Source organism: Trachurus japonicus, chromosome 19, assembly GCF_045865225.1.
Source record: "Trachurus japonicus isolate A0001 chromosome 19, Traja_1.0".
In the NCBI taxonomy this organism is placed as follows: domain Eukaryota; kingdom Metazoa; phylum Chordata; class Actinopteri; order Carangiformes; family Carangidae; genus Trachurus; species Trachurus japonicus.
In genome coordinates, this window is record NC_140925.1 from 24068281 (window position 1) to 24085807 (window position 17527).

At 42.4% G+C, this 17527-nt stretch overlaps 1 protein-coding gene across 5 annotated transcripts in view; it reads right to left on the reverse strand.

Annotated features, from left to right (window-relative positions):
- lrp2b (low density lipoprotein receptor-related protein 2b) overlaps positions 1-17527 on the reverse strand; it is a 47782-nt gene that overhangs the window by 22814 nt on the left and 7441 nt on the right. For all 5 annotated transcript variants that reach the window (XR_015034409.1, XM_085761713.1, XM_085761712.1 and 2 more), the window contains exons 14-42: positions 17137-17339; positions 16113-16253; positions 15499-15708; positions 15137-15329; positions 14817-14942; positions 14561-14691; positions 13945-14082; positions 13456-13734; positions 12601-12840; positions 11350-11472; positions 11134-11250; positions 10106-10483; positions 9280-9525; positions 8927-9135; positions 8655-8839; positions 7302-7530; positions 6386-6563; positions 5462-5590; positions 5196-5362; positions 4934-5077; positions 4722-4831; positions 4314-4494; positions 3955-4168; positions 3246-3482; positions 2963-3154; positions 2076-2548; positions 784-1231; positions 489-654; positions 14-172 (exon numbers count right to left, since the gene is read on the reverse strand). Coding sequence is in view for 4 of the 5 variants with exons in the window: in XM_085761713.1 (XP_085617839.1) it covers positions 14-172; positions 489-654; positions 784-1231; positions 2076-2548; positions 2963-3154; positions 3246-3482; positions 3955-4168; positions 4314-4494; positions 4722-4831; positions 4934-5077; positions 5196-5362; positions 5462-5590; positions 6386-6563; positions 7302-7530; positions 8655-8839; positions 8927-9135; positions 9280-9525; positions 10106-10483; positions 11134-11250; positions 11350-11472; positions 12601-12840; positions 13456-13734; positions 13945-14082; positions 14561-14691; positions 14817-14942; positions 15137-15329; positions 15499-15708; positions 16113-16253; positions 17137-17339 (5946 nt within the window). In the remaining variant the exon portion in view is untranslated. The remainder of the gene's footprint in view (positions 1-13; positions 173-488; positions 655-783; positions 1232-2075; positions 2549-2962; positions 3155-3245; positions 3483-3954; positions 4169-4313; positions 4495-4721; positions 4832-4933; positions 5078-5195; positions 5363-5461; positions 5591-6385; positions 6564-7301; positions 7531-8654; positions 8840-8926; positions 9136-9279; positions 9526-10105; positions 10484-11133; positions 11251-11349; positions 11473-12600; positions 12841-13455; positions 13735-13944; positions 14083-14560; positions 14692-14816; positions 14943-15136; positions 15330-15498; positions 15709-16112; positions 16254-17136; positions 17340-17527) is intronic.

Below are 17527 nucleotides of genomic sequence, written 5' to 3' on the forward strand. Positions count from 1 at the left end.
AAACAGAACATACAGTGAGGCATCAGCCCAGTAGAGCATCCTCTCCTCGTAATCCAGAGACAGGCCGTTGGGTGTTGTCAGGCTGCTGTTGATGATAGCCGTCCGGAAGTTCCCACCCAGTGTGGCCCTCTCGATCTTAGCTGGGCTGGCCCAGTCAGTCCAGTACAGGTAACTGGGCAGAAAGAGCATAGAGACCAAAATGAGGTAACAGAGCTCCAAGATCATCTGTAAATACTCTACAGGACGGTGACAACAACTGCACTGACTTTTTATTCAATTTCCATATTTTTTTCACATTTATTCAATTTCTTCATATTTCATATACTAATATGAATGAATGAATACCTTTATTGTAATTTATACAAAGGTATGAACGAATTGCCTCAGCCACTTTAAAAACTCTTTTATATCTTTTATATTTTATAGTTTTTCTGTATTGCTGCTATTTATTATATCTCTGTAGTGAAATAAAGGTCAGTCACTTTTACCCATAGCAGGGGTCGACAATTATGCCTCTGGGGCGATTTGCATGTGCGATGATGGAGCGATTCATCCCGTCCACCCCAATGGACTGGACATTACGTCTATAGTAGTCAGTGAAGTAGAGGCGCTTGTTGACCCAATCATATGCCACTCCCTCTGGATCATCCAAATCTGTGCAGTGTCACAAAGGGAAGAGGATGTGGAAATCAATGACAAGATCATGGAGGAAATGAAACAGACTGGTTGAGCGAGAAGAGTTGGAAGAAACAATAAAGACTAGAAGAGCAAAGCTAAACTGACTTGCTGCTATGATGACAGGCGGGCTGGTGATGGATGTTGTACTGACGTAGCCAATCCTGCTTCGACCGATCCCCATATACTGGCAGAAGAAAATCCGCTTCTCCTTGAAGTCATAATCCAGCGCCATCAGGTTGTAGCCCAGGTTCACCGTTGGGTAGGGAGCGCTGTGGTCCGCAGGATCTAACCTCAGGCTATTCAACGTGTAGTCCGTAGTGAAAACCAGGAACTCTTCTTGACCGTAACCACATGTTACTCCGTTACTGAGGAGCGACCCGTGTGCACAACCGCATTTTGGTTGCTCTTGGCCTGGGATGGCGAAACAGAGCTGCTGGCAGCGTCCGTTATCTTCTTGACAAGGGTTGAAGCCCACCTGGTTGGCAGATGTGGGCTGGACGTGAGGGTCAAACACGGTGACGTCCATCACTCCATTGAGATTGTCTCGAATGACCTGCAAACATTGCAAATGATGAATTTGTTACGAGAGGCACAATGAGCAATATATCCTCAACTGACTCTTACTGCTATGAAAAGATGCAATCAGTCAGTCTGTCGCTTTAGTTGGATCCAAATTAATCACTTTTTTCAGGTATGGATACAACTGTTATGATGCTATTACATGACAGATGCTCACTGTTATTCATTGGTCAACGGTTTATACACTCCAAACATTCACCATGTTATTTTTTCCCCATGTTAAATCATTTATTTTTCATTGTTAACGAAAGCTACGCAACAATATGCTAATTGCTAGCACAGGAATATGACCTTCCGACTGGACAGGAAACTAGCTGCTTTGAAATGAACCATTATTTCAGGTGAGGTTAGATTAGATTAGATTAGATTAGATTAGATTAGATTAGATTAGATTAGATTAGATTAGATTAGATTAGATTAGATTAGGTAGAGTATCTGAAATATCATAACAGTTAGTTAAATGTATTAAAGACAGTACCAAACATTTTGCCAAATGTTTTCAAATTATTGTTAATTAAGTTTCTTGGGTCTTGGATCACTGGTCAGACAAAACAGCTGAGGCCAAACCATTAAAGAATTAAGAAAGTACAGTAATGAGGTTAATTGATGCAAAAAATAATCACAAATTTTATCTTTGGTGCAGACATACAAACTATGACAACATTTTTTCTGACTAGATTGAACGATGCACATGTGCAAGCGCCAACAGCAAGAGAAAATGTTAAACAAATTCAATATGATATTTTATGTGATCCAATATTTAGTAATTTCAAAGAAATGCAGGAAATTATTATTTTTTTAACTAATTAAGGTCTTACCTCTGGCTGGTTGGTGTTGGCTGGGTCTTTACTGGCCTGGAAGAGCTTCCCGAGCTTTTTGTCCACCCACAGCATGGAGTTTCCAAATATAGCCAATCCCGTCGGAGATGGATATCGGCTCCCGTACCTGACGATCTGCCTCTGTGTGCCATCTGCGGCCATGCGGGAGATCATATCAAGACCATCGTCTGTCCAGTAGAGGAAGTCATTAGTGTAATCGACGGTCAGGCCACGAGGAGACGCCAGGCTCTCTGATGCCAACACCGTGCGGTTGGTGCCGTCCAGCAGAGCTCGCTCGATCTTGGGTGTTTGGCCGCCGTCGGTCCAGAAGAGGTAGCGTAGCTTGGGGCTGACTGCCAGGTCGCGGGGCTGGTCCTGGGAGGACTTTAGGAGAATCATGCGGTAGCTGGTGTTGATGGCCAGCACCTCCAGAAAGGTCTCGCTCTCAAAGGCATTGGTGAAGTAAAGGTTACCTGAGGAGGTGAAAGGCATGATGGGAAAGAGGCAAGGCAAGGCAAGGCAAGGCAATTTTATTTGTATAGCCCGTTTTTTACAAACGGTTTGTCTCAAAGGGCTTTACATGGCATCATAACAACATCCTCTGTCCTTAGACCCTCACATCCACTGAGGAAAAACTCCATGGAAAACCCTTTTAACAGGGAAAAATCGGAGAAACCTCAGGGTGAGCAACAGAGGAGGGATCCCTCACCCAGGACGGACAGACGTGCAATAGATGTAGCATGTATGAGGTGTAGATGGAGCTGTAGCATATTGAGAGATGGGGAAATAGGGGTTGATTTCTGAATGGAATGAGTACAAGCCCGAATACCTCCTTTTAAAGATACGGAAAAATAAAGGGATTGTTTGATGGGTGAGTGGTTTCATACCTGCAATCCAGTCTACAGCGAGACCCTGAATGCCTCTTCGTCCAACACCTGTGTTCAGGACAGTCCTGTAGCCCCCTCCGTCTGTTTTGGCCCGGAAGATGCCCCTGTATGAGGAGGAGGTGGCGTTGTCAGTCCAGTATATAAAGCCAGATTCAACATGGGGGTCCAGCAATGCCTTAATAGAGTAGGAAGCTGCAAAAAAAGAGAAACACATGCTTCTTAAGGACGTGATCATTTGATATTTACAGACAGTAAATAATTAAAACGGCTAAAAGATACGCACTTCCACCGACGGGCACCATGGCCTCAGAGTGGTCGGAGCTGTTTATGTGGAATCCACGGATGTGCTTTTGGGTGGACACGACGGCAAAGGATTCATACTGTTCACAGCGGGAGCCGTCTTGAGAGGGGATAAATCCTGTGGTACATGTGCAGGTCTTTTGATTGTTTGGTTTGGGCAGACAGATGTGGGGGCAGCCCCCGTTGTTGGAACTACAGGCATTACTGGTCCCTGCAGAGTCTGAGGTGGAGAGAGAGAGACGGAGCGTGGAGGTGAGCAGCACTGGGTGATATGAGATCTTATTACTTTAATTGAAGTGGACAACTGAACAGCCTATTATTATTCATGTATTCAGCATCTGCATGGGTAAAAACACGTATAATTTGTTATATGCATATCTTCGAGGTCTAAGAGGATTTAAACTATGAATTTCCGTATTTACGGTTATCTTATCAACTTGTAAGTAAATAAATTATAAATAATAGAATAATTAAGGCCTCATCATCACAGGCTACACTCAAAAGATGAAACACAAGTGGTGCTTGATCCTGCTGTGTGCTGTCCTTGAAGAGGACACTGAGCTCCTACTCACTCGCTCACAGGCAATAATTACCTGTTGCATAATGAACTGTCTGGGTGAAAATACCAAAAAGCTACAGTGCAGAGACCTTTGGATTAAATTTGAAAAAAAAAAACGGTGAAGTCCACGTACTGTCTCTGGCGTGCACTTTGAGAGCACGCAGGCCAGACATGCCGCTCCTCATCACCACCATATTAGCACCAGTGTCCTTGTCCACCCTCTCAATGACCTCGTAGTCCAGGTCTGTGTAGTAGAGGTGGTTCTGGTAGATCGTTAACCCCCACGGATGGGACAGACCACTGACCACCGTCACCCGGGATACGCCGTCCATGGTGCCACTTTCAATCTGGGTTTAAAAAAAAGAGAAGGAGGGCAGCTGAGAGTTACACAAAAGATTTCAGAGGTGATACAACAAGTAGAAAAGAACCAGGGTAGTTAAACACCCTGTAGTTAACTTTACCTAAAGCTTCTACCATGTATGTGATACGTACCAACCCTGAGCCCGACACACCCCAGTACAGTTTCCTGGCAGCGATGTCAGCAGTGATGAATCCTATGTTCCCCATGTTACCGCCCGTGTAGAGGTTCCTGAGGTTTCCTCCGTCCATGTCAGCGCTGCCCACCTTAGGAGGAACTCCACTGTCTGACCCTTTGTCTGTCCAAAACAATTTCCTGTGAAGCACGAGTGTAAAAGTGAGAAAAAACTGAAGAGATTTAATTAATTTGACACATTACCTATTACTATTTCTATAATTTACATTAATACTAATGTTCATCACTAAGTAAGGATGAGTATGTGAGTATAGTGCTGAAGATTCAGGATTTTCTCCTTTCATTTTCCCCATTGTCTTGAATTCAAATACGACAAATACTCCATGAGTTTCTTTCTACAGCTTTACCCTCGAGCTGGATCCAGAGCGATTCCAATGGGTTCTCCTACTCCCTCTGGTTTACCATTGGAGGTGATGACTGTCTTCCTATAGTGTTGGTTTCCATCCACACGGATGACCTATGTGAATTGTTAAGTATTAGGTTTTTCTTTAAAAAAAAAAATCTAAAATAAGACATGCATGTTAAAAAGCTAGATAAACTACTGTGTGTCTGTCTTTACCTCTATGGTTTTGGCAGTGGGGTTGGTGTAAAACATTGTTCGGCCTATCCAGTCAAAAGCCAGTCCAGATGGTGAGCCCATGAAAGCAGCTGGAGCAAACTCAGACCTGTTGGTACCGCTGGTTTTCACTCGCCATATAGAACCCTGATGTTAGAGCAAAGTCAAACACCATGCATCAAAACGTCAAGTCAATCAGTAACTAACTATATATTTCCAATCCGTGTAGTTAAATATTTCATAACATAACATTGTAACTACTTACACTGCCCTGCACCCAATAGATAAACTGCTCCTGGTCATCAAAGTCGATGTCCCGTCCCTGGCTGATGCCGGACACAGGAGCCATAGCATTGTTGGAGGGGTCAGCAGGGTCCAGGGGAATGCCCAAAATCACTGAGTCTCTCACCACCATTAAGAAGGGGGTTTCATCTAGAGCAGAACAAGAGAGTACATGATGAGAAAACAGTCCTGTTAACAGTGGTGCAGAGAGTAAAGTAAAAAACATAAAAGCTGATGTTAAACACCTACCTTTGACACAGGTGCGTTTATCAGTGCCCAGCTTCCAGCCGGACTGACAGTGACAGGTGTAGTACCTGGGTCTCAGGCCTGACAGCAGGCACAGCTGATTGCACAGGTGTTCTCTGCACGGGTTGATGGCTGAACACAAAACCACAATGTCACCTTACTTTCATTTGTCATATATAACAGATTCTGCCAGCACCACCAGCACACAACAATTTTTAATATACTTAAAGGTACATTGTGTAAGTTCTCCTGTTATCTATTCACGAAAATCGATTATTTCGTTCAAAAGTACGTTTTTCATTCATCAATAATCCCCCCCATCAACAAACTTAAGTGTTCCTTTCAGCTCTGAATTAGCCGTTCATATCATTCATATCTACATGGAGCGGGTAAGCTCGGTGCTGGCTGCCATGTGGTGTCGCCATGTTTTTACGTTCAGTGGCAGCGTGACGGTAGGAAACCACGGAAACTCAGCGGAGACACCGGAGCTGTCGGCTCAGGTCGAGGTGGCATCTGTGAAAAGTCACCGTGGTAACGCTGTGAGGACTGTGAGGACTGCACGTGAATGCTGCATTCAGGTGCAGTCGGAAAAACGGCCGTCGGTAACAAACCAGATGTCATTTTAGTCACAGAAGTCCAGAGAAAGCCGGTAAAAACGTGGGTCAGGTCAACAATACGACATCACCACGACAACATACTGTCACGTGTATTGTTTTGCCTCTTGCTGACTGACCACTTGTTTACGTAGAGGCTTGTTTAAGCCGTTACCTGCAGCGGCTGTTGTCCGTCTGCCATCTCCGATTTTACGTGAATGCAGCATGAAAAATACGACTGAATTGCTTGCGATCTATAACCGCAACGCTAGATGGGAGGAATTCTTACATAATGTACCTTTAAGAAAACTATGAGTATTCAATCTGAAATCACCTCTGGGTTGTTTGATAGGATGGTCCATAACGATGCCCATTGGTTGGTAGATGTTGGTCATCAGAATGGACACGTTGCCGCCGTGAAACTTGTTGGTGCTCATCACCTTGCTGGTGTAGCGCTCCGACCAATAGATGGTGTCCTCGAAGACGGTCATACCATGAGGGTGCTGGAGAACCTGGAGTGAGGTGGGCAAGCTTTATTCTAAGCTCAAGGGTTTTCTTATGTGCTTTAATGACTTAGAGTATATCAGTACTGGAAGGGAGGTTCATATTGCCGAGAGTGAGAACAGGTATAATTCAGAGAACAGTTCTGTACAGAGCTATGGTTGCCTGGAACTCTCTCTACTAGTTCATATTGCTCATGAAAGTAACAAAGATCGGTTTAAATTGCTGTTAAAACAGTATCTCTTAGAATTGAATGAAGTATGATTTAATATCTATAGGCTACTGAGTTTATAAAGAGGGCTGGTTTACAGTTGTGGTTGTTCCCTTTTTCTTGGAGTGTATGTGTAGTTGAAGTGCATGGTTGCAGTCACTTCAGACAGTCAATGCTTATTATGTGATTTATTTATTTCTATTTATTTACTTTGGGGGTGTATTACATTAGATTACTCAAGGTATTGAAGTATAGAATGGAATCTGAGTAGAGAAATGGTGATGTACGTGGTGTCTGTCAAATGTCTGTCAGATTTTTTCTGTGGTTTGTTCATTATTAGGGAGCCTTGTTGTTTGTTCTTGTTGTGTCATGTTTAAATGTATGTTTCTTATGTGAATGTTTATGTGTATGTTGTGTGTATGTCGGACCCCAGGAAGAATAGCTGATACTGCTGCGGGTGCTAATGGGGATCCTAATAAAGGGAAAAACATACATTAAAGGGCTAAAGGGCTAATGGGCTACGGCTAACTAAACCTACCATGTCACTGGCCATGACCTGGTGGCGGTTGTTGCCATTATAGTCACAGTAGTCGATATATTTGAGGTAGGCGTCAGCGAAGTAGACCCTGCGTGTGGTGTAGTCCAGCGCCAGGCCGTTGGGCCAGTAGAGCTTGGTGCTGACGATGACTTGTCTCATGGCTCCATCCATGTCTGCTCGCTCTATCCTGGGGTTCTGGCCCCAGTCCGACCAGAACATCAGGTTGGTGCTGGGAGAAATGAGAGTTTATGTAAAACATCTGCCTTAGACATCATTTCATAAATAATATCTCTTACTAGTTGCAGGGATCCAGAGCCATGTCAGGGTTCCTACAGCTTAAGCCAAGTAAGACTTTTTAAGACTTTTTTAAAGCCACTCGAAATGAAATTTAAGACCGACTTCATAATACAGTAAACACAAATGCAGAAAAAAAAAAAAAAACACCACATCAATTACATAGGGTTAGGGACAATTTTACCCACTTTCCTATGTGATCCAAGGTAAAGTGACTGCTACATGAACATTGGATTGTGTCTCTTTCCAGCTGTCCTTTCAAAATAAATGCATAAAGGGGCGGTGTTTGGCTCAGTTGGTAGAGCACCCGCCCTATGTGTTGAGGCTGTGGTCATCACTGCAGGCGACCCCGGATCGAATCCCGCGTCGAGCGGCCCTATCCTGCGTGTCATTCCCCCTCTCTCTACCTCCCCACTTCCTGTCTCTCTCAACTGTCCTATCAAATAAAGGCATGAAAAGCCAAAAAAATATACTTAAAAAATAAATGCATAAAAAGTCTGAAAAAATAAAAACACTGACTCGGGAGCTGGTGGCGGTGAGAAATTTAGCGTTGACAGCCGCCACTAACTTCTCTATGTCGGAATGTTACCAATTGTTTTGAGATTTGAGACGAATTACAACCATAAAATACCACTTACCATGTGTTAACATTTTTAAGACGTTTGAAAAATTGATTGAAGACATTTTAATGCCAATTAAGGCCTTGTTTTTAGATTAATGAATTCAATGCCTTTTAAGACTTTTTAAGGATCCATAAGAACCCTGTCATGTATTTATTGTATATGTACAATACAATTTTTTTTCATTGTATGCAGTCGTTTTTTTGTTTTGTTTTTGTTTTGTTTTTTGTTTTTCTTTCTCCTTCTTTTATTTTTATTCTATGAAAATTGAAATCGTATCGGTAATTATGACTAACTTGATAGGCCTGTATTATCTTTTACTCTCCGGCTGCCAATAAAAGTTTAAATGGCAAAAAAAAAGTCTATGAGTTTAAGAGTTTATGTTAAACACCTACTTTTGCAGGTGTTTAAAGACATTATTTCATAAACTATATCTTACTAGTTGCGGGGATCCAGAACCAGTCCACGAGGGCTGGTAACGTTCTTGGTGAGCAGGACTTTGCGGAAACGACCGTCTAGAGTGGACACCTCGATGTTCTCCATGACGGAGTCGGTCCAATAAAGGTTCCGACCCACCCAGTCCACAGCGATGCTCTCTGGTACCATCAGACCGGTTGAGAACACCTACCATGACGGAGAGATTACAAACATGTTATTTTGAAAATATCACTCTCCTTCAGTTTGATGCCTCTGTATGATCGTTCCTCTCACTTCTCGTCTGTCGGTGCCGTTCTCGTAGGCGCTCCATATCCTCTTCTGTGAGGCGTCGGCCCAGTAGATTCTGGATGTTTGACTATCAAAGTCTACAGTCACGATGCTTGAACCGCTGGCCACTGGGACCAGCTGGGGCGGTCTAGTCTTGAGCCGGTTGGCGATGATCTGGCTACGCTTGGTCACAAGAAGTATGGCTGCAGCTGGGTCTAAGAGCAGAGGAGTATCTTGTTTTAGTTTGGTACCACAAAACAACAACTACAATATCACTGAAAATCTTAACCTCTTAACACTTTAAGAATTCAAAATTGTTCAGCTGCAGCTTTACTTTATAATGCGATCTTGTTGCTTACTTGTAGCTTTGCAGGTGCGTCCGTCGGGCTCCAGGAAGTAGCCCTCTGAGCAGTAGCACCTGAAGCTCCCTCTCTCGTTGAAACACTGCTGGCTGCAGAAACCTGGGATCTGACACTCGTCAATGTCCTCACAGGTCTTTGAGTCGTTGAGCTGAAGACCTGGTGGACACGTGCACTGAGCCCCAAAAGGTCCTTGGACGCAGCCATGACTGCAGCCGCCGTTGCTCAGAGCACAGTCATCTTGGTCTGAGAAATGACATCACAGTGAGTTAGTGGAGAGAACAATGGAGTTGCATTTATGGTTGATGACTTTTGATGATTATGATTGATTTCTGTCAATGTCTGTTTTATACATTTATTCCCAATATATTTGTGGCAATGATGACCTAAAAACAGAGTGGTATTTATTGTCTTTTCTTCAGGATTATTTATTTATTGTCCTTTCTTCCTTGTGCCACTACACATTTACAAAAAATATTAAGACTCACATTCCTTGGGTGGTCAGAGGTCCAGTATGTTTCAGATTTAGTTTGCATCAAGCTAAAACTTTTGCCAATCTAATCTAATCTTTTAGAATAATAATAATAATAATAATAATTAGAATACCACCTACTATCTTGAAGTCTAAAATGATATAATTATTCAGTTTTTGTAAACTGTTTTAGAAGGTATTGATTCCAAGTTAATTATTTGAGTTGCATTGCATTCTACTAACAGTTGTGTCAGTTATTTTGTTCACCCCATACCGTATAAGTCACTTGATGACAAACTAAATACCAGATACACCACTTAGCATTTTGCAGGAAATTCTGTTTCTAAAACTCACTGCAGATCGGTGACTCATCCGCTCCATTGGGGCAGTCCCTCTGGCCGTTGCACACCTTGTCCAGGTTGATGCACACCAGGTCAGTGGGACACTGCCACTGTCCAGACGGACAGGTAAACGGAGGGGTGGGGCAGTTCTGCTCATCACTCATGTCCCGACAGTCGTTGTCGCCGTCGCACAGCCAGCTATTTGGGATGCAGATCTTGTTGGCGCACTGGAAATAGTTGGATCTGCATGTGGTAGGAGGACAGGAGTTGTGTTCATCCGATCCATCCTCACAGTCTGGGTGGCCGTCGCACTCCCACTCGTCTGGTACGCAGAAACCATCCGTCTGGCACTGGAATTCATCATCATGGCAGAGGCCTGGGCCTCGGGTGGCTGTAGGGACAACGCACTTTTAAAAAATGACTGACAACACAGCAACACAAAGCTGAGACAGCATCGAGAGAGAGGCATCATATAGTATGTATTAATTAAAGCAGAAGTAAGCGATCCGGTCGTTTTGGCTAACTTCCTGTCAGCCGATGGAGTTAGCAGTCCCCGCCCTCGTCCCTACGTCACCACATTCACGCGCATCCCTTGGCTGCACACACAGAGAGGACCGCCCCTTTATGCCGTTCTCTCTCCTCATTAGATAAAGGTTGTAGGATACAAGGAAAGTTTTCTCCTCGGCTTAGAGCAGAGCAGAGTGACTGACAGACCCGTGTTTCAGACCAAACACTCTATGTAAGTGATTGCCGTCGGAAGATAGAACTATTTAAGACTTATATTAACACAAACATTCCGCTTACTTCTGCTTTAATTAGCATTTTCATCTTTATTTTCAGTCACTTTCATTCACTTTATTGACATTTTTGCGACAAGCCCAACAATGAAATGAAAGTAAAAAGTATCATTATTAATAAACCTGACAGACAAAAGTGGGACTATCAATCTAATAACAATTCTAATCGAATCTAATTGCTAATGAACACAATTAGCATGATCAATTTTATAATATCTATATTATGTCAGTGTTGCCAGCTTACGACAGTCTCGTTCATCAGAGTGGTCCCTGCAGTCGAACACGCCGTCGCACTGATACCTGGAACTGACACACTGGTCTCCACTGGCGCAGGCAAACTCATAGGAGTTACAGGAAAACTCTTAAAGTGACAGAAAAATAAACATAAACATCAAATGAATCCATTTGGCTCCATAAGGAGATGTTCTACACTCTACAGTGAAGTTACAGTGACTCCTACCGCAGTCCTTTTCATCAGATCCGTCCAGACAGTCCTGGTCTCCATCACACACGTAGGAGTTGTAGATACAGCGGTGGTCGGGACACAGGAAGTAGGAAGGGGGACACGTGGTGATGGTCGAATCTGCCAGTCACAGACAGGGTAGTTTCTTAGTATATGCGCCACTACATACCCAGGGGGCAAAATCCCAGTTTTTTGGAAAACAGACACGGAGCGTTGTAAAAGGTTTGACACCAGAAATGATATGTAGGAACTTCAAGGATTAAAACCTGGGTGGACAACCCGGTCAACTAGTTGCTAGAAAGCTACAGGGGGCCAAAACCCCTCTTCTTGGGTAATTTTGCTGGTGAAATTATGTAAATGCAAATATTTAGGTACTACAATGGCATAAATAGTCATACAACTATAACATTTGGCAGAGAGTATCTTGACACATAGGGGGAGGCATGAAAAAAAGATTCTGGGGTTTGTTGCAACTGGATTTTAAGATATCACCCTCAACATCCCAAAAAAGACAAAAAAAAGTACTGTTCGCCCTTCCATTTGAGTCCAAGATAGCCTTTCTATCTCAAAAGCCCCACTTGCTGTGGCCAACGGTCTTCTCTATCTATCTGTTCACTTTGGGGAGACCAGAAATAGAATGTTTTCTGGTCATGCCAGTTAACATGTAGTTTTTCACAATAGGTGTTGCATTGTTTGGAGACAGCCTGTAGCTTTCCAGTAGCTAGTAGAAAGGCTAGCTCGGACTCATATGGAAGCTTATGAATTAATAAAAAATTCTATATACATGTTAAGCATAGATATTCTCCATAAAGTGCTGAAAAATAATAATTTTCATGAGAATTTGTCAGGCGAACAGTACTTTTTTTTGTCTTTTTTGGGATGTTGAGGGTGATATCTTAAAATCCAGTTGCAACAAACCCCAGAATCTTTTTTTCATGCCTCCCCCTATGTGTCAAGATACTCTCTGCCCAATGTTATAGTTGTATGACTATTTATGCCATTGTAGTACCTAAATATTTGCATTTACATAATTTCACCAGCAAAATTACCCAAGAAGAGGGGTTTTGGCCCCCTGTAGCTTTCTAGCAGCTAGTTGACCGGGTTGTCCGCCCAGGTTTTAATCCTTGAAGTTCCTAGATATCATTTCTGGTGTCAAACCTTTTACAACACTCCGTGTCTGTTTTTTTGCTTTGCCCCCTGGGTAACATGCAGTATGATCTGATAATGGGCCGACAGCTTCACACTTACTGCAGTTGTGTTCATCTGAGCCGTCGCCACAGTCGTTGTCACCATCACACAACCACGTCGTAGCGATACACCTGTTGTTGTCGCAGGTGAAGTAGCCGGCCGCACAGGTGGTGGGGACTCGGGTGGGACAGTTGACTTCATCTGACCCGTCGCCGCAGTCATCCAGGCCATCGCAGCGCCAGCTCTTCAGGATGCAGTGCTTGTTGTTGCAGGTGAATGCATTTGGAGAACAGGTTGCTCCTGGTGTGAGGTCGACACTTGGATTAATGCAATTGAACAATTTCCTTCCACTATTTCAGAAATACACACATTTATATGTCAATTGCAACTTACTGTATAGATATATATATATTTTATAATTCAACGAATAATGTCAAGCACAACTGTATAGATTTATATTTTTATATTTAAAATGAATCATGTCAAGCTCAACTGTATAGATTTATATTTTTATATTTAAAATGAATCATGTCAAGCTCAACTGTATAGATTTATATTTTTATATTTAAAATGAATCATGTCAATCGCAACTGTATAGACATATTTTTATATTTCAATGAATCATATTAATTCCAGCTATACAGATTATATATAGAATCATGTCTAACCCTGTAACTATGTAAATGTACTTTTCCTGTTATCTAATGGTCCTCTGTCTTTTTGGACTTTTTATGTTAATTTGTTGTATTGTTTTGGGGACTACGGATGTAATTTAGCACATGTGCTAAATCCGGTGTATTTACTGTGGGTACTCTAGCACTCACTGTCCATTAATATGCACTGTCCCAACCAAATAAACAAATAAAGTAACGTAAAGTAATATATACATATGTAGGTATATATCCAGTATTTCACCTGTATCTGTGCAGTTGGCCTCATCTGTCTTATCTATGCAATCAACAATCCCATCACAGCGGTAGGAGTTGGGCCTACAGCGTCCTTCGTCGCACTCAAAGGCGTAGTCACCACAGATGTTGTCAGGCGGGATAACAGAGTCATCCTTGATGCAGTCCCTCTGATTGGCCTGAAGTTTCATGCCATACGGACAGCCACACACACGACTGAAGGAGGGGGTCGGGAAACAGAAGTGGCTGCAGTGCCCGTTGGGCAACATATTGCAGCGGCTGGTGAAGGCTGTGGAGGATGATGGAGGAGCAGTCAGTGGGTTTACAGATGATCATATTTGGCTGAGTCACTGCTCAACTATCGCCTTGTCACTGTAGACAGTGTTTGTTTTGGTTTGAGAATAAAAAATGGATTTCATTCTCTTCTAGCTGCTACTAGACACATCAATTATTGTTGGACTAAAGTATGAAATATCTCACAGACTGTGTGTGGACTTACTGGTGTGAAGGTCAACTGTGTAGGCCTTTACATTCATGATGCCAGTGACTCCTTGTCTGATCATAATGTTTCCTCCTCCATCCCTCTTCCTCATCTCGAATATCCCTCTGGTCCGTGTATCAGACACATATAGATAGTCTGCATGACAAAATTAGACAGTTAAAAAATACTACAAATGAGCATGTATAATAAGCAGTTTATTGTGCATTGTATTGTAGCTGCTTAAATTTCATTAGTCCAAGTGAAAAACGTTGATTACATACACATTACACAATACATAATGAATTGTTGGACTATAAGAATGATGTAACTTTCACCAGCCAGAATAGGAACAAAGGTATTATACAAACACATCATTCACATAATATGGCAGAGAGGAAATGTTCTAGATGGGATACAGGGATATTAAGGCATTGCATTAATTTCAGTAACCCTCAGTTCACCACTGTATCAGATATTCTCAGAAATGTGTTTTAGGTTTTTTTAAACCAAGTTTGGTCTTTGCTGCAGTTGAACTAGAATAATGTAACATACACAATTTGAATATTGTGCATTTGTGATATAATTACACTTAAATAAATAAATGGGAGTCACGAGGATGGATTAATGTAGCCACCTGAATAAATGGTCAAAGAGTAGGGCTGAGTAATCTGTCCAATGTTGGTAAATGTCTGTCTGTCCAGGCCTTGGATGCCAATGGATCCAATCTGGTCCAAGAGGGAATCCACCCAGTACAGCCTGTCCATCCTGTCAAAGGTCCATCACAAGCAATTAATCAGTGGGTAGAAAAGGGATATTACATTCTGACATTTCATCCCTTGAATTGTTTGCATAAATCCATTAATAATGCTGCAGGCCATCACTGTGCTTACATGTAGTCCACAGAGAGCCCATATGGCCACCCCAGTGTTGTGTTGACCAGAGGAATGGCGTTGCTGCCATCAGTGAAGCCTCTCATGATGACCGCTGGACGGTACCAGTCAGACCAGAACAAGTAGCTGTCACAGGAAGACATATCTGTTCAGTGTCAGGACTTTTGAGATTTTTATACTAATCCTAAAAATACAAATGATAGATTTTTAAATGCATATACAAAGGTGAATATATATACAAACAGTGAACTGTGAATGTAATCCCCTCTGTGTCCCAGTCTCACAGTATACACACCCCTCACACCTCCCCGAGGACTCACCCAGCACTAGGATCCACTGCTATTCCCTTTGGGTTTCTCAATCCAGTCACGATGTCTCGTCTGGATTTGTCTGTGACTCTGAAGGCCGCCACCACCCTGTAGGTGCTTGTAGTCCAAAACAAAACCTTGGAGGTCCAGTCATAAGCCATGGCATCTATTGTTCCCACTCTGTAGCCTGTCATAATCTGCTGGACTGAGAACGCACAAAGAAAACCAATACACTGAGATGTAGGACAAAAGGATTCTGAGCAGACCTGCTTTGAAATGCAAAATGTAATGTTATCGTTCTGTTTTATGTGCAACAAATTCACACAACTACTCCACCATGATCGTTCATTACACAAATGTTACTAAACACTAACCAGTGCCGTTGAGGTTGGACTTGTAGATAAGGCCTCTGGACCTGTCGTTGAAAAAAATGGTCTCGTCTTTGCCGTCAAACTCAACAGCGGAACCAGAGAAGGAGGTCCCGAGCCCTGTGAGGGGCAGGGTGATGTCCTCCTGGAGGGACACGTTCAGTGGGATTCCCCGCACCCCGAGAGAGGTGGCCACCAACAGGTAGTCCTTCACCTCTGTCCAAACAAACAGTGGCAGTGGTTACTCACAGGTAATCACACTCTCTAAACAACTCACTCATAAATCCCTACATGCCTGTTGCTATTAAATAAATGAGGATGAAATATAGTACATTATGAAAACATATTAAATGTGATGAAAACTTGCAGTTCATAACAAATTTAAGGAAAATGTAAGTCCATAATTAAATTTTTAGGCCAAACTCTACACAAAATCCAGACATCATAGCCTCACCTTGTTTAAAAGTGTTTAAATACCTATGCTTAATGAAATTACAGTTTGCTGATATTGTAAATGTCCTTGTTTCATTGATTTTTCAGAGTATCTCAGAGCAGAACATGAACAATGTAATTTTAGTAACATCCCAACTCCTTTTGCCCTCAATCAAAGGTAGACTCACTAAAGCAGGTACGACGGTCTGGCTGCAGATCGTAACCATGGCGACACTTGCAGCGGTAGCCCAGACCCTCATTGTCGGTGCGGTGACTCAGGACACAGATCTGCTGACAGCCACCGTTGTGTCTGCCGCACGGGTTCATCACTGTGTCACAAAAGAAGCACCAACAGCATTCAGCCTGGTAATCACTTCAGGTTCAGGTTCAGGTTACTTTGTTGATACCCAAGGGTAAACTAGTTTTGCAGTCGAGAGTTAAACAAGCAACAGAAAACGAACAATCAAATCAGAAACAGGGCATTTAAAAAGAACACATACACATAAAACAAGAGACAGATTGGGCTCGACAGAAAGTGCTGCAGTTCATGAAACAAATATAGAAAGTAAAAAACATGAAACTAAAAACACATAATTGAAATAGTTTTAAAAAAGAAAAATTAAAAACACCAAGAGCAAAATTTCCTACAAGTTAAGAGTAAATATGTAAATAAATAAAAGCAATGAGATAAAAAAAAGGATACATCATGCTCCGAAAAGTGACTTGTGCAGCTTTTGTGCAAACAGCTTGTTTACCAGTGTTATTGCAGCTGGATTAAAGCTGTTTTTATAACGTTTTGTTCTGCAGTATGGGACTGACAACCTCCGTCCAGAGGGAAGAAACTGAAATTCACTATGCAAGGGGTGCAAACTGTCATTTAAAATGGTCGTGGCTATCCGCTGTAACTGTTTGGTATACAGGGAAGAAGGGTTCAGCTGTGGCTATCAGTTTACTTGACCATTTCACAATTTGATTCAATGCGTTCTTGTTTTTAGTAGAAAGGCTTCCAAACCATGACACCAAGGAAAAGGATAAAATGGACTCGATAAAAGCACGATAAAATAGAATCATCATGGTTCTGTCAACATGCCAGTAAGACAGTTTTCTCAGACAGTGCAAACGCTGTTGTCCTTTTTTACACACTTTGGAAACATTATAAATAAGAAGCAGACATCTTGGAGTGTTAAGCAAATACGTTTCAAATCTCCTCACCAACAGGCTGCAGGACACGGTGTGAGACTACAACGTGTCCCGGTCTCTTGGCGGTACGATAGAGCAGCGCCGGGTTGCTGCCGTTGAACCGGTTGGCTCTCACCAAACCCATCTTGGTCCAGTCAGTGAAGAAAACGTGGTTCTCAAACACAGCAAGTCCAAACGGATGAGGAGCCTGAGTTCCACCATTGAGGACTATTTTCCTGGGAGAGAGCGACACCACAGAATGACCATCAAAAAGAAAATGGAATTAGATGGAATTAGAATGATGTTGTAGTTTTTCTTTTTTTTGTTTGTTTATTTGTTTGTTTGTCTGTTTTGTTTGCTTGTCTGTTTATTTGTTTGTTTTTTTAAACAACTGTGGATGTTTCCTATGGGATGTTTTGTTTAA